Below are 23,641 nucleotides of genomic sequence, written 5' to 3'. Positions count from 1 at the left end.
ATTCTTTTTTTCTTTTTAATTGTACTTTAGGTTCTGGGGTACATGTGCAGATCATGCAGGATTGTTGCATAGGTACATACATGGCAATGTGGTTTGCTGCCTCCATCCCCCCGTCACCTACATCTGGCATTTCTCCCCATGTTATCCCTCCCCAACCTCCCTACCTCGCACTGTCCCTCCCCTAGTCCCACCCAACAGACCAGAGTGTGTGATGCTCCCCTCACTGTGTCCATGTGTTCTCATTGTTCAACACCCGCCTATGCGTGAGAACATGCAGTGTTTCATTTTCTGTTTTTGTGTCAGTTTGCTGAGAATGATGGTTTCCAGGTTCATCCATGTCCCTGCAAAGGACACGAACTCATCGTTTTTTATGGCTGCATAGTATTCCATGGTGTATATTTGCCACATTTTCCTTGTCTAGTCTATCATCGATGGGCATTTGGGTTGGTTCCAGGTCTTTACTATTGTAAACAGTGCCGCAATGAACATATGTGTGCATGTGTCTTTATAATAGAATGATTTATAATCCTTTGGATATATACCCAGTAATGGGATTGCTGGGTCAAATGGAATTTCTATTTCTAGGTCCTTGAAGAATCGCCACACTGTCTTCCACAATGGTTGAACTAATTTACACTCCTATCAACAGTGTAAAAGTGTTCCTATTTCTCCACATCCTCTCCAGCCTCTGGTGTCTCTAGATTTTTTAATGATCACCATTCTAAATGGCATGAGACAGTATCTCAATGTGGTTTTGATTTGCATTTCTCTAATGACCAGTGATGATGAGCATTTTTTCATATGTTTGTTGGCCTCATATATGTCTTCTTTGGAAAGTGTCTGTTCATGTCGTTCACCCACTTTTGAATGGGTTTGTTTATTTTTTTGTGTGTAAATCTGTTTTAGTTCTTTGTAGATTCTGGATATTAGCCCTTTGTCAGATGGGTAGATTGCAAAATTTTTTTCCCATTCTGTTGGTTGCTGGTTCACTCTAATGATTGTTTATTTTACTGTACAGAAGCTCGGGAGTTTAATTAGATCCCATTTATCTATTTTGGCTTTTGTTGCCATTGCTTTTGGTGTTTTAGTCATGAAGTCCTTGCCTGTGCCTATGTCCTATATGATTTTGCCTAGGTTTTCTTCTAGAGTCTTTAAGGTGTTAGGTTTTATGTTTAAGTCTTTCATCCATCTGAAGTTAATTTTAGTGTAAGGTGTCAGGAAGGGGTCCAGTTTCAGTGCTGGAAGCACCTGTATTTCCAGCTACTAAGGAGGCTGAGGCAGGAGAATCATTTAAACCCAGGAGGCGGAGTTTGCAGTGAGCTGAGCTTACACCACTGCACTCCAGCCTGAGTGACAGAGCAAGACTCTGTCTCAAAAAGAAAAGAAAAGAAAAGAAAAAGACTCTGCAGTGCATTAATACTACGAGCAATCATTTGCACACTATGGGAAAGGTCCTTTTATGAGAAATCATTTGCACATTATGGGAAGGATCCAGTTTCTGTTTTCTGTACATGGCTAGCCAGTTTTCCCAACACCATTTATTAAACAGGGAATCCTTTCCCTATTGCTTGTTTTTGTCAGGTTTGTAAAAGATCAGATGGTTGTAGATATGTGATGTTGCCTCTGAGGCCTCTGTTCTGTTCCATTGGTCTATATCTCTGTTTTGGTACCAGTACCATGCTGTTTTGATTTCTGTAACCTTGCAGTATAGTTTGAAGTCTGGTAGCGTGATGCCTCCAGCTTTGTTCTTTTTGCTTAGGATTGTATTGGCTATGTAGGCTCTCTCGGTTCCATATGAAGTTTAAGGTGTTTTTTTCCGGTTCTGTGAAGAGGCTCATAGGTAGCTTGATGGGGATAGCATTGAATTTATAAATTACTTTGGGCAGTATGACCATTTTCACAATATTGATTCTTCCTAACCATGAGCATGGAATGTTTCTCCATCTCTTCGTGTCATCTTTTATATCCTTGAGCAGTGGTTCATAGTTCTACTTGAAGAGGTCCTTTACATCCTTTGTTAGTTGTATTCCTAGGTATTTTATTCTCTTTTTAGCAATTGTGAATGGCAGTTTGTCCTTGATTTGGTTCTCTTTTAGTCTGTTACAGGTATATAGGAATGCTTGTGATTTCTGCACATTGATTTTGTATCCTGAGACTTTGCTGAAGTTGCATATCAATTTCAGGAGATTTTGGGCTGAGAAGATGGGGTCTTCTAAATATACAATCATGTCATCTGCAAATAGAGACAATTTGACTTCCTCCTTTCCTAATTGAATACCCTTTATTTCTTTTTCTTGCCTGATTGCTCTGTCTAGAACTTACAATACTATATTGAATAGGAGTGGTGAGAGAGGGCATCCTTGTCTAGTGTCAGATTTCAAAGGGAATGCTTCCAACTTTTGCCCATTCAGTATGATATTGGCTGTGGGTTTGTCATAAATAGCTTTTATTATTTTGAGATACATTCCATCAATAGCTAGTTTATTCAGAGTTTTTAGCATAGAGCGCTATTGAATTTTGTCAAAAGCCTTTTCTGCATCGACTAAAATAATCAAGTAGTTTTTGTCTTTGGTTCTGTTTATGTGATGGATTATGTTTATAGACTTGTGTATGTTGAACCAGACTTGCATCCCCAGGATGAAGCCTATTTGATCATGACAGATAAGTTTTTTGATGTGCTGTTGCAATTGGTTTGCCAGCATTTTATTGAAGATTTTTGCATCTATGTTCATCATGGATATTGGCCCAAACTTTTCTTTTTTTTGTTGAGTCTCTGCCGGGTTTTGGTATCAGAATGATGTTGGTCTCATTAAATGATTTGGGAAGGATTCCCTCGTTTTGGATTGTTTGGAATAGTTTCAGAAGAAATGGTACCAGCTCCTCTTTGTACGTCTGGTAGAATTCAGCTGTGAATCCATCTGGACCTGGGCTTTATTTGGTTAGTAGGCTATTAATTGCTGCCTCAACTTCTGCCCTTATTATTGGTCTATTCAGGGTTTCAACTTCTTCCTGGTTTAGGCTTGGGAGGGTGCAAGTGTCCAGGAATTTATCCATTTCTTCCAGGGTTACTGGTTTATGTGCATAGAGTTGTTTGTAGTAATCTCTGATTGTAGTTTGTATTTCTGTGGAATCAGTGATATCTCATTTATCATTTTTTATTGCTTCTATTTGATTATTCTCTCTCCTTTTTTTTTATTAATCTAGCTAGTGGTCTATTTTGTTGATCTTTTCAAAAAAAACCATCTCCTGGATTTATTGATTTTTTTGAAGGGTTTTTTTGTGTACCTATCTCCTTCAGTTCTGCTCTGATCTTAGTTATTTTTTTGTCTTCTGCTAGCTCTTGAGACTTTTTGATTTTGCTCCTCTAGCTTTTTCAATTTTGATGATAGTATCAATTTTAGATCTTTCCTTGCTTCTCATGTGGGTATTTATTGCTATAAATTTCCCTCTAGACACTGCTTTCAATGTGTCCCAAAGATTCTGGTATGTTTGTCTTCCTTCTCATTGGTTTCAAAGAACATCTTTATTTCTGCCTTCATTTCATTGTTTATCCAGTCAACATTCAAAAGCCAGTTGTCCAGTTTCCATGAAGTTGTGTGGTTCTAAGTGAGTGTCTTAATCCTTAGCTCTAATTTGATTGCACTGTGATCTGAGAGACTGTTATGGTTTCCGTTCTTTTGCATTTGCTGAGGAGTGATTTACTTCCAATTATGTGGTCAATTTTAGAGTAAGTGTGATGTGGTGCTGAGAAAAATGTATATTCTGTGGATTTGGGGTGGAGAGTTCTATAGATGTCTATTAGGTTTGCTTGGTCCAGGTCTGAGTTCACTTCCTGGACATCCTTGTTAATTTTCTGTCTCATTGATCTGTCTAGTATTGACAGTGGAGTGTTAAAGTCTTCCACTATTATTGTGTGTGAGTCTAAGTCTCTTCGTAGGTAGTTAAGAACTTGTTTTATTTATCTGGGTGCTCCTGTATTGGGTGCGTATATATTTAGAAGAGTTAGCTCTTCTTGTTGCATTGATCCTTTTACCATTACTTAATGTCCTTCTTTGTCTCTTTTGAACTTTGTTGGTTTAAAGTCTATTTTATCAGAGATGAGAACTGCAACTCCTGCTTTGTTTTTGCTCTCCATTTGCTTGGTAAATCTTCCTCCATCCCCTTATTTTAAGCCTGTGTGTGTCCTTGCACATGAGATGGGTTTCCTGAATACAGCACATGGATGAGTTTTGACTTTATCCAATTTGCCAGTCCGTGTCTTTTGATTGGGGCATTTAGTCCATTTACATTTAAGGTTAATATTGTTATGTGTGAATTTGATCCTGCCATTTTGATGCTAGCTGGCTGTTTTGCCCGTTAGTTGATGCACTTTTTTTTTCATTGTGTCATTGGTCCTTACCATTTGGTACATTTTTGGAGTGGCTGGTACTGGTTGTTCCTTTCTATGTTTAGTGTATCCTTTAGGAGCTCATGTAAGGCAGGCCTAGTGGTGACAAAATCTCTCAGGAATTGCTTGTTCATAAAGGATTTTATTTCTCCTTTGCTTATGAAGCTTAGTTTGACTGGATATGAAATTCTAGGTTGAAAGTTCTTTTCTTTAAGGATGTTGAATATTCGCCCCCACTCTCTTCTGGCTTGTAGGGTTTCTGCTGAGTGATCCACTATGAGTCTGATGGGCTTCCCTTTGTGGGTAACCCGATCTTTCTCTCTGGCTGCCCTTGGCACTTTCTCCTTCATTTCAACCCTGGTGAATCTGATGATTATGTACCTTGGGGTTGCTCTTCTTGAGGAATATCTTTGTGGTGTTCTCTGTATTTCCTGGACTTGAATGTTGGCCTGCCTTGCTAGGCTGGGGAAGTTTTCCTGGATAATATCCTGAAGAATGTTTTCCAGCTTGGATTCATTCTCTCTGTCACATTCAGGTACACCTATCAAATGTAGATTAGGTCTTTTCACATAATCCCATATTTCTTGGAAGCTTTGTTCATTTCTTTTTTCTCTAATCTTGCCTATTTTCTCTAATCTTGCCTTCTCATTTTATTTCATTGAGTTGATCTTCAATCTCTGATATCCTTTCTTCTGCTTGGTCGATTCAGCTATTGAAACTTGTGTATGGTTTGTGAACTTCTTGTGTTGTGTTTTTCAGCTCCATCAAGTCATTTATCTTCTTCTCTAAGCTGTTTATTCTTGTTAGCATTTCGTCTAACCTTTTTTCAAGGTTCTTAGTTTTTTTTGCATTGGGTTAGATCATGTTCTTTTAGCTCAGAGAAGTTTGTTATTACCCACCTTCTGAAGCCTGTTTCTGTCAATTCATCAGACTAATTCTCCATCCAGCTTTGTTCTCTTGCTGGTGAACAGTTGTGATCCCTTGGAGGAGGAGAGGCATTCTGGTTTTTGGTGTTTTCATCCTTTTTGTGCTGGTTTCTTCCCATCTTTGTGGATTTATCTGCCTGTGGTCTTTGTAGTTGGTGACTTTCGGATGGGGTCTCTGAGTGGATGTCCTTTTTATTGATGTTGAAGTTATTTCTTTCTGTTTTTTAGTTTTCCTTCTAACCGTCAGGCCCCTCTGCTATGGGACTGCTGGAGGTCCACTCCAGACCCTGCTTGCCTGGGGATCACCCACAGGGGCTGCAGAACAGTAAGGGTTGCTGCTGGTTTCTTCTTCTGTTATCTTCATCCCAGAAGGGTACCTGCCAGATGTCAACCTGAGCTCTCCTTTATGAGGTGTCTCTTTAGATATATGGGGGTTAGGGAGCTGCTTGAGGAGACAGTCTGTCCCTTATAGGAGCTCAGGTGCTAATCTGGGAGCTCTGTTGTTCCATTCAGAGCTGCTGGGCAGGTACGTTTAAGTCTGCTGCAGTGGAACTCGTAACTGCCTTTTTTCCCAGGTGCTCTGTCCTGGGAAGGTAGGGCTTTATTTATAAGTTCCTGACATGCTGCTGCCTTTTTTCAGAGATGCGCTACCCAGCAAGGAGGTAGCCCAGTCACAGTCTGCCAGCAGAGGCATTGCTGAGCTGCCGTGGACTCTGCCCAGCTGCTGTGTGAACTTCCTTGCAGTTTTGTTTACAGAGGTACAGTTAGAACTGCCTCATTAATGGTGGTCACAGTAATGGTGGACTGCCTCAGTAAAGGAGGACTGCCTCGGTTATAGCAGACTGCGTCAGTAGTGGTGGACTGCCTCATTAATGGCTGACACCCTTCCCCTAACCGAGCTGGACTGTCCCGGGTCCAGCTGCACTTGCTGTGAAACTCTTAATCCAGAGCATTTCAGATTGCTGGTCTTTATTGGGGGATGAGTCCTGCTGAGCCAGATCAGCTGGCTTCCTGTTTCAACCCCCTTCCTTTCTTTCAGTTGAATGGGCAGCTCTGTATCCCAAGCATTCCAGGGCCTGTTGAAATGGTCATCTGGATTTGTGTGAGCTTTTGTGCAGAGACCTACAGCACAGGCTGAAACAGCCATGCTGGAAACTCATGGCACTTTTCAGCCCAGGAATCTCTTGGTCTGTTGGCAGTAAAAATTTGTTTGGAAATGCAGTGATCACTACCCTCTGCGTTCTTCTCATTGGGAGCTGCACTCACACTCCAGAGCTGTTCCTATTTGGCCATCTTGGATCTTCCCCAATTCTATCTAAACTTTGAGGCCAACTCCCAGGTCACCTCTTTTATGAAGTCTTTCTAACTACAACAGCCAAAGTAATTGCTTCCCTGAGTTCTTCAAGCTCTTGAAAAAAAAATGGTCCTTTGATTTTTATCACATTCTGTCATGCACTATATTTACTTTTATACTCACAGATACTATAGTTTCAACTAAATAACAAATTCCAGAAGACCAAAGAGCATGCCTGGAACATGTTTATATATTACAGAGTATCTGTTCAATTGCCTTGTAAATGATGGTACTCAGTATTTTATAGGAAATGGTATAATATAATGGTTGAGAATGCAGCCTCTGAAGTCAGACAAAACTGACCTCTTGTCCTGGTTCTGCCACTTTATAGCTGTGTGGCTTTTGGCAATTATCTGACTGCTAAAGGCATCAATTGCCTCATTTGTGAAAGGCAGACAATAATACATCATATATTAGGCTGCTCTTGCATTGCTATAAATAAATATTGGAGACTAGGTAATTTAAAAGAGGTTGAATTGGCTTATGGTTCTACAGGTTGCACAGAAAGTATGGTACCAGTATCTGCTTCTGGCGAGGGCCTCAGGGAACTTACAATCATGGTGAAAGGCAAAGGGAGAGCAGGCATCGCACATGGCGAGAGTGGGAGCAAGACCGTGAGCAGGGAGGTGCCATACAGTTTTAAACAACCAGATACCATGTAAACTAACTGAATAAGAACTAACTTACCACCAAGGAGATATTGCTAAACCAATCATGAGCAATCTGACCTCATGATCCAATCACCTCCTACCAGGCTTCACCTCCAGCACTACAGATTCCACTTCAACATGAGATTTGGAAGGAACAGATATCCAAACCATATCATTCTGTCCCTGGGCTCCCAAATTTCATGTCCTTCTTACATTGCAAAACACAATAATCTCTTCCCAACAGTCCCCCAAACTCTTAACTAATGCCAACAGCAAATCCAAAATCCTTTCTGTCCCTGGGCTCCCAAATTTCATGTCCTTCTTACATTGCAAAACACAATAATCTCTTCCCAACAGTCCCCCAAACTCTTAACTAATGCCAACAGCAAATCCAAAATCCTAAGTCTCATCTGAGACTTATCTCCTTCAACCTGTGAGCCTACAAAATCAAAACAAGTTATTTACTTCCCAGATACAATGGTGGTACAGGCATTAGGTAAACATTCCCATTCCTGAAGGAAAAAATAGGCCAAAAGAAAGTGCCAATAGCCCCATGCAAGTCTGAAACCCAGCAAGGCAGTCATTAAATTTTGAAGTTCCAAAATATCTCCTTTGCCTCCATGTTCTCCATCCAGGACACACTGTATAATGGGTGGACTCCTAAGGGCTTGGGCAACTCTGCCTCCATGGTTTTGTAGGGTGCAGCCCCTACAGCTCCCTTCATGGGTTGGAGTTGGCACAGAGTGCAAGCTGCCAGTGCAAGCTGCCATTATTACCAAATGAACTAAATAATGCACTGGGGTCCAAGCCTGGAGAAACAAAGATATATGACCTTTCAGACAAAAAAATTCAAAGTGCTATGTTGAGGAAACTCAAAGAAATTCAAGATAACACAGAAAGAATTTAGGATTCTATCAGACAAACTTAACAAATAGATTGAAATAATTAAAAAGAATCAAGCAGAAATTCTGTAGCTGAGAAATGCAACTGGCATACTGAACAATGCATCAGAGTCTTCTAATAGCAGAACTGATTAGTCAGATGAAAGAATTAGTGAGTTTGAAGATAGGCTATTTGAAAATATACTGTCAGAAGAGGCAGAATAAAAAAAAGAATAAAAAACAATGAAACACACCTATAGGAACTAGAAAATAGACCTGAAAAGGCCAATCTAAGAGGTATTGGCTTAAAGAGGAGGTAGAGAAAGAGATAGGGGTAGAAAGTTTATTCAAAGGGGTAATCAAAAAAGACTTCCCAAACCTAGAGAAATATAGCAATATGCAAGTACAAGAAGGTTATAGACCATCAAGCAGATTTAACCTAAAGAAAACTACCTCAAGGCATTTAATAATCAAACTCCCAAAGGTCAAGGACAAAGAAAGCATCCTAAAAGCAGTAAAAGAGATGAAATAACCTACAGTGGAATTCCAGTATGTCTGGCAGCAGACTTTTCAGTGAAATGTTATAAACCAGGATAGAGTGGTTTAACTTATTTAACGTGATGAAGAAAAAACAACAACAAAAACATTTACACTAGAATAGTATATCCAGCAAAAAATATTCTTCAAAAAGGAAGGAGAAATAAAGACTTTTTCAGACAATCAAAACTGGAGGAATTTCAACACCAGATCTGTCCTAAAAGAAATGCTAAAAGGAGCACATCAATCAGAAAGGAAAAGGATGTTGATGAGCAAAAAGAAATCATCTGAAGATACAAAACTCACTGGTAATAGTAAATATACAGAAAAACACAATGTACTACACTGTAACATAGGTATTTAAGCTACTGTTATGTAGAAGGACTAAAGGATAAACCAATCCAAAATAATAACTACAACAGCTTTTCAAGACAGTAAAATAAGATATAAACAGAAACAACAAAATGTGAAAAAGTTGGGGACAAAGTTAAGGCACAGAGTCTTTATTAGTTTTCATTTTGCTTGTTAGGTTGTTTAGACAAAAGTATTAAGTTGTTATCAGCTTAAAATAATAGGTTATAAGATAGTATTTGTAAGCCTCATGATTACCTCAAAACAAAAAATAGATAATAGATACACACAAAAAAAAAAACAGTAAGAAACGAAATCATATCACCAGCGAAAATAATCTTCACTAAATGGAAGACCGAAGGAAAAGAAGGAAGAGGAGACCACAAAGAAACCAAGAATCACATAAAATAGCAGAAGTCAGTTCTTAGTTATAAATAATAATATTGAATGTAGATGGACTAAACTCTCCAATCAAAAGACATAGAGTGGCTGAAACCCACTTCACATATAAAAACACACATAGACTAAAAACGAAGGGACGGATAAAGATATTCCATACCAATGGAAACCAAGAGAAGAGCAGGCAGAGCTATACTTATATCAGACAAAATAGATTTAAGACAAAATCTATAAGAAGAGACAAAGAAGGTCACTATATAATGATAAAGGGGTCAATTCAGCAAGAGATTATAACAATTTAAAATATATATGCATCTAACACTGAAGCACCGAGTTATATAAAGCGAATATTATTAGAGATAAAGAGATAGACTCTAATACAATAATAGCTGGAGACTTTACTCCATTTTCAGCATTAGACAAACCTTCCAGACATAAAATCAAAAAAGAAACATCAGACTTAACATACACTATAAACCAAAAGGATCTGATAAATATTTACAGAACATTTCACCCAATGGCTGCAGAATACACATTCTTTTCCTCAGCATATGGATCGTCCTGAAGGATAGATCATATGTTAAATCACAAAACAAATCTTAAAACATTCAAAAAAATTGAAATAATGTCTAGCACCTTCTCTGATCACAATGGTATAAAACTATAAATCAATAGCAAGAAGTTTTGGAAACTATACAAACACATGTGATATGGTTCGGCTCTGTGTCCCCACCCAAATCTCACCTTGAATTGTAATAATCCCCAGGTGTTGTGGGAGGGACTCGGTGGGAAGTAAGTGAATCATGGAGGTGGGTTTTTCCCATGCTACTCTTATGATAGAGAATAAGTATCATGAGAGCTGATGGTTTTATAAAGGTGGTTCCCTGCACATGCTCTCTTGCCTGCCACTATGTAAGACTACCCTTTGCTTTTCTTTCACCTTGCGCTATGATTGTGAGAAATGTGGAAAGGTGAGGCCATTAAATGCCTTTTCTTTATAAATTACCCAGTGTCAGGTATGTCTTTATTAGCAGCGTGAGAACAGACTAATACAACATAGAAATTTAACAATATGCTCCTGAATGACCAGTGGGTCAATGAAGAAATTTAAAAGAAAATTGAAAAATTTCTTGAAACAAATAATGGAAACAAAATATACCAAAACCTGTGGAATATGGCAAAAGCAGTACTACAAGGGAATTTTATAACTATAAGTGCCTACATCAAAAAAGAAAAATTTCAAATAACTGGTCCAATGATGCATCTTAAAGAACTAGAAAAGTAAGAGCAAACCAAACCCAAAATTAGAAGAAAAGAAATAATAAAGATCAGATCAGAAATAAATGAAATTGAAATGAAAACAATACAAAAGATCAATAAAACAAAAAGTTGGTGTTTTGAAAAGTTAAATAAAATTGACAGACCTTTAGCCAGAGTAAAAATATAAGAGAAGCAAACAAATAAAGTCAAAGATGGAAAAGAAGACATTACAACTGATACTGCTCTTTCTTACTCCTTTAATCCTGTGCTTCTCTCACAGGTTAAAAATTTTACATATTTTAACCAGAGTTCCTGGGGGCGTTAGTGTTTCATAAGCTAGAGAATCAATATTTGGCTGTTATGTTGAATAATGACTGCCTTTATCCTGTTTGCAGAGGGAATAAAAGCTAATGAATATAATTTCTCAATTCAAATTTTTCTCCAATAATGTTTTACAAGGCTTTGGCTCCAGACCACTTTTCTGCTAGAGATTTCCCATATATGACAGAAGAAAATAAAATTGCAAATTTATGTCAATAGAAACCTCAAAATTAACCATTTGCTCTTGGTTCAACTATTTGTTGAGTGTTATTTTAAGACGTGGGCTGGTGGTTGTGATTTCATATGTTATACAAATGATATAAAGTAGATTAAAGTGTATAGGTGAAATAAAAAATGTATTGATTTGTATTTTTTTTAATTACTACAGAGAATATAGTGTTCTGCAAATAAGAGCAAACGTTATGAATCTCTGTCCCCTGAACAAGTCTGAGGTGTCCTGACTTCACTTGGAAAAATAAGTGTTATATTCCTCTAAAGAGTGAATAGAAAAAATTTGTGGACAAAGGCTACACCTAAAACTCATGTAATGTGTCAAATAATTAGACAGTTATTTTGAACTATTGCTAAAATTGGTATGTCTGAGGATTCAAACCAGTATTTGCATTTCATTTCTCAGCCTCAGAATTGCAGATCTAAGACCTTAGTGTTGTTTTTCAACAGGATTTTGCGATTGGGAAGGCCCATGAAAATTACTTTGGACAAACTGTCTGAAACTTGAAACTCCCAATACATGTCCTTTAGCCTCTCTTTGAATACACCTAGTAGAACTTTAATGTGACCCTAACTTTGAGGTAAAATAATAGCATCTGTGTCTGAGGCTATCATTTACATGTGGATCTATGTGAAAGAAATGAATTGTTAGCCAGGCATCGTGGTGCATGCCTGTAGTCTCAGCTACTTGGGAGGCTGAGGCAGTAGAATCACTTGAACCTGGGAGGCAGAGGTTGCAGTGAGCCAAGATTGTGCCATTGCACTCCAGCTTGGATGACAGAGTGACATTTCATCTCAAAAAAAAAGATTATTGCCCTTCATGCAGTGTTTCTGCTTCTCCCTTTCAGCTCTTGCTGACCCTTTCCTTCCTGAGCAGAAACAGTCATGTTGATGACACCATTAACATCTGAGTCTGTGCATCCCAAACTGAGCCTTCTATTTTAATCTTTTTGCTATGGAGAAATTCAGATATTTACAGCAAAAAAAAAAAATCATAAATCATATAACTGTGAATCTCCATATAACTATTTTTCAGCTTCAATAATTACAAGTCATGGCCCAACTTTTTCATCTACATTCTCGTCTGCTTCCTACCCTCTGTATTAATTAGAAACGGAGGACGTCATATCATTTTATCTATAAATGTTTTAGTATGTAGTATCACTAAAAGATAAGAACCCTTTTCAAAAAGCATAATCATGATACCACATCACACCTAAAATATTTACCAGTTATTTCTTAATATCATTAAATACCATGTGCTTAAGTTTCTAAATTTTACAGCTTGCTTGAATTAGGATATGTTATATCCACAAATTTTAAAAAGTGTCTTTTAAATCTCTTAATTGACTAGCTAACATGCTCTTCTGTTCTCTGTATTACATGTAAAGTAGAGGATTCATCAGATTGAGGTTGATTTTGTTGCTGTTAATGGTATTATTGCTACTCTCACTCTCTGTCCAATAAGTTATGTCAACCACATGAATACTACCAAGTGGTTTAGTTATTGATGATGTAATTTTTTCCAAACTGAAAACAATTCTTGGAAATGTCTGAACAAATCAATATACAATCTTTCCTCAATTTAAACAATAAATAGTTACATCCTGAAGACTCTGGTATATATTAAAACTGCAAAAATATTTTGTATTTATATGAACTATAGAGCTATGCTTTAAGCTCAGATAATTCTAATCTTTTTTTTTTTCTCGTGACAGAGTCTGACCCTGTCACCCAGGCTGGAGTGCAGTGGTATGATCTCAGCTTACTGCAATTCTGCCTCCCTGGAGGTGATTCTCCTGCCTCAGCCTCCAGAGTAGCTGGGATTACAGGCACCTGCCACCATACCCAGCTAATTTTTGTACTTTTTTTAGTAGAGATGGGGTTTCACTGTGTTGGCCAGGTCAGTCTTGAACTCCTGACCTCAAGTGATTCACTTCCTTTGGCCCCCCAAAGTGCTGGGATCACAGGCAGGAGCCACTGCACCCAGCCAGATAATTGTAATCTATTTTTCACCTGCACGAATGTATAGAAAGGCATATGTTACATTGGAATATTATTTACTAAGTAGGATTATCTGCCACATTGTGGAAAGTCTAGCATCTCTGAGTCCTGTCTACCAATGCCACTAATACCCAACCCAAATCTTTATGACTACTATCAACATCCTCTTATGTTTACAAAATGTTCTCTATGGTTCACTTTGTCCCCTGTTGAAAACCACTAAATTAGTTTAAGCAAAAATAAAACAGGAAATTGGTTTTCATTGCATGTATGCAGTAATTTTAGAAAAGGAAATAAGAAAAATGTCTTGCATGGGGAATGAATATTGAAACACTCACAAATTCAAAACCTTCACGTTTTTCTCAGCTGACAGAATTTTATTTCTCCAAAATATGTTGGAAAATATGAGCGGGATCTCTGATAAAACCAGTGAGGTCATAACAACTTCATGCTAATATATGCAATTCAAGTAGAGAAATTTTTAACAGCTAGGAAACCATCCAGACTGGCACAAGTAGGGAGACTGGGAGAGTGGAAAGAAATGACAAGCCCATTTTTAATTCTTTGCTAAGCATAGGTAAAAATTTATAGACCTTCTGATGCTATATATATATATTTTTTTTTTTTGAGACGGAGTTTCACTCTCGTTACCCAGGCTGGAGTGCAATGGCGCAATCTCGGCTCACCACAACCTCCGCCTCCTGGGTTCAGGCAATTCTCCTGCCTCAGCCTCCTGAGTAGCTGGTATTACAGGCACGCGCCACCATGCCCAGCTAATTTTTTGTATTTTTAGTAGAGACGGGGTTTCACCATGTTAACCGGGATGGTCTCGATCTCTTGACCTCGTGATCCACCCGCCTCGGCCTCCCAAAGTGCTAGGATTACAGGCGTGAGCCACCGCCCCCGGCCCTGATGCTATATTTAAATAATTGGCCCATAATGTTCATAAGGAATTGTGCTACATCTCTGAGATGAAGGAAATACAGTCAACTGTTTACTTTCCTTTAACTTACCTTAGTATATGATATACATCTTGCCTTTGTCTTTTGGCTTTTTAAAACAGTTCCTTTATTGTCTCTAAAAAATATTTTCAGATCTGTATTTGAAGATATTTTAGTGTTATTTTTGAAAGCAGGTATTGTTTATTCATGGTACCTAGCCAGTTTTTAATAAATAGTAGAATCTTATCAAATATTTTTAATAAACTCACTCACCCAGTAATCACCATTTATATATATCTTACTGTATGGAATCATGGCCTTTCATATTTGCTAATTTTATTGTCATAGTATCATTATCATGAAATACTAAGTGCAGGTGTTTTACACAGAGCAGAAACTGAATTAAGTGGTTTCTTCTAAATCACACTGCTGGCATAACTAGGAGAAGAATTTAGGTCTTCTGGCTTTGATTTTACTATTTCTACCGGTAGACTTTTTGCATTGAAGTTTTATGGTTTCTATTCTTGCTGCCTAGCTGTTTCCATGTGTTCAAAGTATTTGTCGAGAGAGAGAAAGAAAAAAAAAAGAGTTGTGATTAATTTCTCTGGTATTTACATCCTGGGCTTGACTCTTACACAAAGCAAGATATCAAAAATTTTGGTGACAAAGTCTGGTGGAAGATAGGGCTCTCCTAAGAGCAAGTTACATTGTTTAATGTCTGCAAACTGCAAAAAAGGTGCAGCATCAACATAGTAATTGTTCAGAAATGGGAACTTGGTTACTATGGAGACATTACCTCATAGTTCTAAGAGGCAGTGTTGGCCAGATGCAAAATTGTAGTCATAAAGTTCTCTTTGCCAAGTTACTGCCCTGTCTCTCAAACTGCTTCCGGTGAACGCTAAACACCTTCACTGTAGTTTGTCTGATACCCTTAGACAAGATCAGGATTGGCTATGTTGGTACTTACACATTCACATGAGAATTCTGGTTCTGGTACCAGTTTGGTAAAGAAATTATTAAACCTGGCTGATGCTTGAAGGTAGTTGGATTAACAGGTGAGGTCACTTTCAAAAGAAAAATCTGCCTTGAACCTCAGCGATATTCACTGTCTGATGTCATGATCTGCTTTCCTAGGAAAGAAGAGAGACTTCTCTTCTAGCCAAGAAGAAAGATACACAAGACATTCAGGAAGCTCCAGAGGCAATGCAGAATAAAGTCGACAAGCAGGAAGATAAGATGGAGAAACAAGAGCAGTGAGTATGCATAGATGAGACAAGAGCAGAGCTGAGTTATAGAGAAGGAATGATGGTATGCTTGACCTCTTTTGTGAAGCAGTTAGAATAGAATAGATCCCACAAATTTTCTAGAAATAATGAACTGTAGCATACAACTACTTCCACAACTACTGTTTTATAAGATTCTAGTCCTTGAGAAGTATAAAAACCCACCTGGACAGAGCCCTATCATATAAGACCTAGCTGAGATTCCAAAGTTCCCATTTAATATGTTAAGGCAATTTACAGAAATAGTTCCTGTCTAGAACTATTTTACAGACCTGGGGACAAAAAGAAATTACCAGAATATTGGTTTTGTAAATGTCTGTGAGAATGTTATATAAAATTATAATCCCTATTTTTACATTTAATATAAATCATTCATCAACTAAAGTATTACCATTGGTTTTCCAATGTTTTCTTTAAAATTGACTTCTTATTGAGTATACAGAATTTAAAGCTATTGTTACTTTGGACCTAGACGTCCTATGTTTATTGTTCAATCCAAGTCCATTTTTAAATATTTGTTCTTAGAGGTCCTCTGAGAAATGATCATTGTCAATATTATCAATGCAGCATCTCCTGAAGTAACATTGAAATGCTAGAACTGAGCTTTTGTAACTGCCCCTGGTTTAATGTTAACCAATTACAGAGAAACTGAAATACCAAAAAGGGCTTAGAAAATTACTTTTGCTTAAGGGAAAGTTAACTAAGCACTGAGAAAAATCAGTCATCTTCCAAAAGGAGTCTAATAGGTTGACAAGTGGAAGGTTCAGATGATGGCCTGTATCACATGAGTTTGTTCCTGAAATGTCTCAGCTCTTCCAGAGACATGTGCAGCCATTAGAAATTTCTTATTCAACCAAGCACAGTGGCTCATGCCTGTAATTCTAGCAGTTTGGGAGGCCAAGGCAAAAGAATCACTTGGGGCCAGGACCTAGAGACCAGCCTGGGCAACATAGCAACACCACATGTTTACAAAATGTTTTTCAAAATTAGCAGGCATGGCGCCATGTGTCTGTAGTCTCAGCTACTTGGGAGGCTGAGGCAAGAGGATCACTTGAACCCAGGAGTTGGTGGTTGCAGTCAGCCTGGATGACAAAGCAAGACCGTCTCATAAAAAAAAAAAAAAGAAAAGAAAAGAAATTTCTTATTCACCTACCAAAATAAGAACACCCTATATCTCCAGGACAGGTTTCTCTGATTGCAAAGATTTTGTTAAGGCTTACTGGGAATCTTTTGTGGAATTAAATTTATTTTAAAGTGCTATTGTTTACTAGAGGAAAAAATTGAGAGCTTATAAGATGAACATGCCGAAAAGAATAGCCAGTCAGTTATGAAACCCAGATGTAAGGGATGTCGAAAGAGAAAAGTGCTTCTCTGCTGTTATAGTCAATGTCAGGGAGAAGTCCTGTCATACAATCCTGCCTCATGTTGAACAAAGATGAAATATCTGTAATCGGACAATTTACCTCTAAAGTCTCCTTCCCACTACCTCTACGGTCATACTCAATAGTGTATCTTTATGGGTTAGAGCTTTTCTGGAAAATATTAATGCTTAGAGTGTCAGCAGGATGTTAAGTGTACATGCTTATTAAGCACTGGGCCAGTAGTCATGACATTTTCAAAGCCAATGCCATTTAATTATTTTAAAAATTTGCCTGAGACATCTGTGTCTTCTGAGAGGCACATATAGAGCAGTCTAGTTTTGAATAAAAATCTCCAGGTATAAGATTTCTGATAAAGGAACTTTCAAATTGTAGAACAAAATGATTGTGAATACCTCTTGGCAAACAAAGAGATATTGAGGGTGACAGCAGCAAGTAGGAAACTCCAGGCCCTCATTCTCCTGTAAGAACCTAAAAGAAACTAGCTAAAATAACTTTATAAGAGCTCTGGGAAATAGATCAAAACAGAGATCATTCATGGAGGCAAAATAATTAGTTCCTGACTTACAGTGGATAGATATGTGGACCCCATAAAGGAGATGGTTGAACTGGCCATTTGTCCCGTTTTTCAAAGAAATAAAGGGTTTGGACTCGAGGGCTTTGTTCACAATTTAATTTAAGCATTGAACACATGTGCACATATGCACCCACCAAAATTACTTTGAGATCACCAGGAAGAGCCTCAATTTGACTCATAAAATGAAATGTCCTAAGTCTTTTCATGGTTCATGTAATGAAAGTGTTGTTTAACTTGTAAAATACTACTACTGTAGCTTATGGACCTTGTTCAAATGATTGTGCACCAGTTAACAAATGCTTTTATAGTTATAAAAAAGAAAGGAAAATCTTTGTTCATAGTAAGAGTCACTTATAAAAGTAGTATATGAAAATGATCTTCTCCCTGTTTTCTGTCATTCCCTCCAATACACATACATACACAAACATGCAGAGTTTATTTGAAGGCAGACATGAACTAAACAATCTTAATTAAATAGAAAAGTTGGTTAAGCAGCAACAGGAATTAAAGGAAAAGTGTATATAGGAAACAAGGATATACTAAACCAGAATTATAATCATGATTTTATGATAATGGAAAGGGGAAATATGATAAGTGATCAAAGTGGAGGTATAAATGGCTTATAAAGTCCCAACTTAGAGTGAAACATACATTTAAAAGCCTGGAAGGAGATAGTAAAATGTCTTATTGGTGGCATTGTAGTGATTATTATTATCTTTTTTCTAGTTACACGCTTTCAGAACCATCTATAATAGGAATTTATTAATTTTCAAATGTTTTAAAAGCATATAATAAATTGAGAATAAAGTGTTTTATTTCAGTTGTTAAAACTAGAAATACAAGATGTTATTGTGCTTGTGTTGGATGCAGACTACCTTTGAAAAGCAGAATTCTGAGTAATAATAGGCCATGCTTCTTTTATTCACAGCCACTTTGACTTTCCAATTTATTTATTTTATTTATTATAATTCTTATACACAGAAGAGAAGACAAACTTGGAGATCCCCCAAAACATTCTTCAGTACATTTTCAAAAACCAAAGATAATGGGTTCAGTTGCCACAACACTGCCATTGTCATCTTCATTATCCAGTGGAATAACTCTTGGCTACTATCTATCTAATCCTCGGATTAGTGGAGTAACTATATCAACCACTGGACAATTGACTTCTAAAGCTACTGAAGGTAATGATTCCCAAGAGGAAAACAGCTTGGGTAAGCAAAATATGGACGTCATATTTTTAGAGTACTTTTAAAGCATATATTTCAATAGATTGTTTATGTGACTCTTAGCCAGAATGATGTTTTATTATAAGCACCCCAAAATGCCAACTTCTCAGCATCCTATGAAAAGTAACTTAACTATGATCATTACTGATCCTAGAATTGGAGTCTTAAATTCAGGCCACGTACATGTATGTGCCAAATATATCATCCTTATAATTAAGATATCTTGAGTTATCATGATGGTTCATGAGTTGACTAACATACATCAGAATTGCTAGAGAATTAAAAATTCCGATGTATAGCATTAACTTTCCTTCCTCTGAAAACTACAAGAAGGATTAAACCACATCTTGTGTATTTTGTGCCTTTAGTTGATATATGGCTTAAGTAAGGAATAGAAAGACAGATTGAGAGAAAGAAGAAATATAAAGTAGGTATAAAATAATGTAGATAAAATGGGAAAACAGTAAAGAGAACTTGAAAAAAAGGAAAATGAAAACAGTACTAAAATAACAAAAAGTAAAGTTTTGAGTGTTGTTGACAGTGTGCTCAGCAATACCCACGCTCCAGGGTGTTTTTTTCTCCCCATGTTTAGGGAACTTTGAGGGTATGTTTTCATGGTTTACTGAAAACACTAGTGTCCTTTGAAACACAGGACCTACTGTTTTTCTACAGTGTTAGGCTTTAGGTAGAGTACTTAACATTTATGTATCTCATTTTCCCCCACAACTGCAAAATAGGGATTAAAATAGAAATGTCACAGGGCAATCCTAAGGATTAAATATTTATGAAAATTACCTAACACATAATAAGTACTCAATAAACATTAGTTGTGCATCTGAATGTACCTGTAATCACCTTCTTTTAAAATAGACTAGATTTGGGGTCTGTGTTTCAATTGCCAATTAACTAAGTTTCAAAACTAATAGTGCAAATAGTCCAGTGACTATCTGATGCCTCCATTATCCTCTACTATTATGTGCCCATTTATAGCCTGGCTGCCCTTTATCTATATTTCATTTTGTTTTTAATATATTTCATTTTGTTTCTGATATTTAAAAAAAATTGACATGGGTTAAATAGTGTTTTGTTCTCCTGATATTATGGTCATATTCCTTATGTTTCATTTTTTGTATAAAGAGTATAAAATTTCCCAAGAAGACTCCTAAGTTTACACTGACCTTTAAGATGACCGAAACCCATATACTGAAAACACAAATACAAATTTTAGACCTAGGAAGAAAAGATTTTCTATCATTTGTTATTATATCATCATGGCATATGTTCTATATTTGGGTTCAACTTTTTCTTCTTGTAATGGGGCAAAAAAAATGAAATATAGTGGCTTCCCCTTACAAGATGGGAGCTGAATCGGGATGTAGTCTTTTCCTTCCATTATTGTAGATTCTGCTTCTGTAGATAGATGTCTAGTTTCACTGAGATTTGTTGCACTTGGTTCATTGCCATCTTTTGTTCTAGACAAAATAACAACAGGGACCGAAATTAATGTGTCTTCTTTTCTTTTGGAATACCAAGACTTTTATCTCTCAAGATGAGCTGTTAGGAAATATACCATATATTATCCTTCCCCAAAGAATTTAAGGATTAAGGAAGTACTCGACTGAGCATGAACTAATTTAATTCCAACAAAACATTTAGAGAAATCTTCTTTAAATGTGATGATTTTATTCCTTTATATCTTTCACCTTGTTTTGGTTTTGCTAAAGATGTAAGATTCAAACTCTAGATTGTCTTAATCCTTTGAGGATCTTGGACAAAGAGTCACATTAACCAAAACTCTTGTACTGTAATAATAGCTTTCATTTATTATCAGATAAACATTAAACATTATCTAGACACTTATCTACATGATCTCCAACTCTCTTATCTTTTTGCATAAGGTAGTGGTACCTTTATTTTATGTTCAGGAAAGTGGAAACTTGGAAAATTTATATCACTCGGCTTAGTAAATGGCAGAACTGAAATAAAATTGCAAGTCTGTCTAAATGCAAGACACGTTGTTCTTTCCACTTCATCATGATGCATCTTTGCAGTGTAACTCTTTCTTTGCAAATATATTGTTAGATTTGTCCAGAATGGCTCTTTCTGTTCAAAATTATGAAACCTATTTTGTATTTGAATCAAAGTAGTGAGAATTTAAAAAAGCAAACTTCTAATAGGATACTATAATCTGATTCCTCATCACTTTATCTTTCTAATAAAGTATCTTAATTAAATAGAAGTTTAAGTATTTACCTGGCAAAAGTACTAACCATTGCAGGAAAGGATTCATATGAGGCTTTAATTTATGGGTAGCCATTTGGGAAGTTTAGCAAACATAAAGTAGAATAAGGCTATATTTATATGTAACATATCCAAATTTGATAGACTCAAATGTTTTCCCTATTCCCAAATTGATGATGCTTCTAGCACAACTAAATAATCAGTTAAATAGTCATTATGCTAATGATAGAATTTATTATTTAAGATAACTGAAATAATCTCTAGGAATTGAAGATGCCACTGTAACTATTCACTTACTGATTATTTTAAAGACTTCTGTTTAAAGCTTCTAACTATTCTCATTAAGTTTGATAGTGATATTAAAATGTAAAAATATAATTTTGTAGAAGCAGAGAATAAAGATAATGGCTTTGGATCCTTTTAATGTCATTTTACTTACTTCTGTCCTGGTTGCTTCCTTCTTTGGTTTGCTTGAAAGATGCCTTCATAGTTCCAAAGAAACAAGATGAATCACCCATAATTGGGGATGGAGAAGATTATTTCCTCTCTTTGTTTGGTGATTCAAGAAAACGTATAGCACACTCAAGTTACACTGAGAAAACTTTCAAATACTTTTCTATGATTCTTGAAGAAGTTGGCCAATTTACCTCCAGGTACATATTTTATTTGAACTACTTAACATCTCCTGTTGGGGTAGGACCAATAAATCAGCAGAAAATAAAGTTATAATCTGTTGTTATATGCATTATCTTATCTAAAACACTAATCAGTTCATTGAAATATAGCTGTTTCATCTTCTGATCAATTAAAATAAATTGATATAATGGTCTAAAGAACCAAACAAGAAATGTGAATTATTCAAAGATGCCAGAATAAACAGTGCCACGTAATCTTTACTAATTGGGTCAACTCAATTGTTCAAGATACTTTTTTATTGTTGGTTGATTATTTAGATGGATCTAATATATATATTTTTTCTTCTAGTAACTCTTGAGTTCAAGACAGAAGGAGAAAGATAAATTTTTACCTCATTGATCCATTTTTATGACCATTAGTATCTATGCAAAAAAAATTGATCAGGAAGTAAGTTAATATTAGGACTAAAATAAAAGAGTTAAGATCTATTCATTTATGTTAATATAACCCTGCTTTACTTATTACATGAACAACATATTGAATTTGAAATGTTAGTAATAAGTCCATGTTAATAGAAGTCATTAGATGGCTAAAAGAAAACAGAGTTGAGGGTCAGATATGAAGGAAATTTTATCTCCCTTTATGCCATGTTTCCTAAAATCAATCACTCATGCCCTATTACAATTTAACAGTGGAGAATACCTAAACATTTGCTCAACTGTCTAAAAACACCTCATCAGATCCTTCATTCAGTACCTACTGTGTTAAAATGATGAGCAATTTGGAACAACATACAATGTTTAAAGATTCTGTTAAAATTCAATCATATTAAAAATGGTAGTGTGGAAGCAAGCTGTCTTCAATCCCTATCTAGCCACCCCAGAAAACAAAAACAAATATACAGTGCCAAGATTATCATTATCATCAGCAGTATCTCAGAACTCAAATATGAGGATGAGACAATTCCTGAGGCCACAGAGAAGTGAAAAATATTCATATAATAATTAAGCTCTCCAGAGGTCAAGGACAAAGAGAAGAGCCTAAAAGCTGCAGCAAAAAAGAATTTGTCTAACAACAGACTTCTCAGTGGAAACCATGTAGGTCAGGAGGGAATGAGACAATGTTTTCAATGTGTTAAAACCCTGCTATCCAAGAATAGTGTATTCAGCCAAGCTATTTTCCAAATATGAAGAGATAAAATCCTTCACAGTCAAAGAAAAGCTAAGAGAATCCACTACCACCAGACCTATCTTATAAGAAATGCTAAAGGGAGTTATTCAACCTGAAAGAAAAAACACTAATGTTCAAAAAGAAAACATTTGAAGGTATAAAACCTCTGGTAAAATTAAGTACATGGAAAACTCCATGATTTTGACTGTGGTATGCAGTCCACTCATTAGCATGAATCCCAAAAAAACAATTCTATCAAAAACAGTAATAGCTATAGCAATCTGCTAAGAGATAGGCAGTATAAAAATATGTAAATTGAGAAAACTAACAGTCAAAATGTGGAAGGATGAAGTTCAAGTCTAGAGGGTTTCTTTCTGTTTTGTTTTTTTCTTTGTTTCTATTTTTTTCTATTCTTTCCTTTGTGATTTAAGTATTCATCTCTTTAAAATAACTTGTTATAGCTGTAAGATTTTTCAAAAGCCTCATGTAACCACAATCCAAAAACCTATAATAGATTCACAAAAAGTAAAAATCAATGAATTAAAATACTACCAAAGAAAATTACTTAACCACAAAAGAATATAGTAACAAAGGACAGAAGGAAGAGATGAGTTATAAAACAACCAAAAAAAAAAAACAAATAAATTCTTCTTATCAATAATAATACTGAATGTAAAATGAACTCAATTCTCAAAAGGCATAGAGTGGCTTAAGGAATAAAGAAACAAAATCCAGCTTTGTGCTGCCTACAAGAAACCCACTTCACCTACAACAGCACATATAGACTGAAAGTGAAGGGATGGAAAAGCATAGTCCATTCAACTGGAAACCAAAAAGGAGTAGGAATAACTATACTTATATCAGATAAAATAGACTACAAATCA

The 23,641-nt window shown here is 36.2% G+C and overlaps 1 protein-coding gene across 5 annotated transcripts in view; it reads left to right on the top strand.

The window, feature by feature from the left end:
• The window catches only part of LMNTD1 (lamin tail domain containing 1), a 137,556-nt gene that overhangs the window by 78,796 nt on the left and 35,119 nt on the right, over window positions 1–23,641 (top strand). For 2 of the 5 annotated variants that reach the window (XM_012457120.2, XM_012457119.2), the window contains exons 1-4: window positions 15,079–15,297; window positions 15,377–15,495; window positions 18,463–18,695; window positions 21,430–21,604. In XM_012457120.2, the coding sequence (XP_012312543.2) occupies window positions 15,446–15,495; window positions 18,463–18,695; window positions 21,430–21,604 (458 nt within the window). In that variant the 5' untranslated portion in view covers window positions 15,079–15,297; window positions 15,377–15,445. Of the gene's footprint in view, window positions 1–15,078; window positions 15,298–15,376; window positions 15,496–18,462; window positions 18,696–20,635; window positions 20,763–21,429; window positions 21,605–23,641 lie in introns of those variants that run through there. The other 3 variants (XM_064376733.1, XM_064376731.1, XM_064376732.1) reach the window with 3 other exon arrangements.

Source organism: Aotus nancymaae, unplaced genomic scaffold (assembly GCF_030222135.1).
Source record: "Aotus nancymaae isolate 86718 unplaced genomic scaffold, 86718_ANA_hifiasm-v0.15.2.pri h1tg000016l, whole genome shotgun sequence".
Lineage (NCBI taxonomy): Eukaryota > Metazoa > Chordata > Mammalia > Primates > Aotidae > Aotus > Aotus nancymaae.
This window is presented reverse-complemented; position numbering and strand designations above follow the sequence as displayed.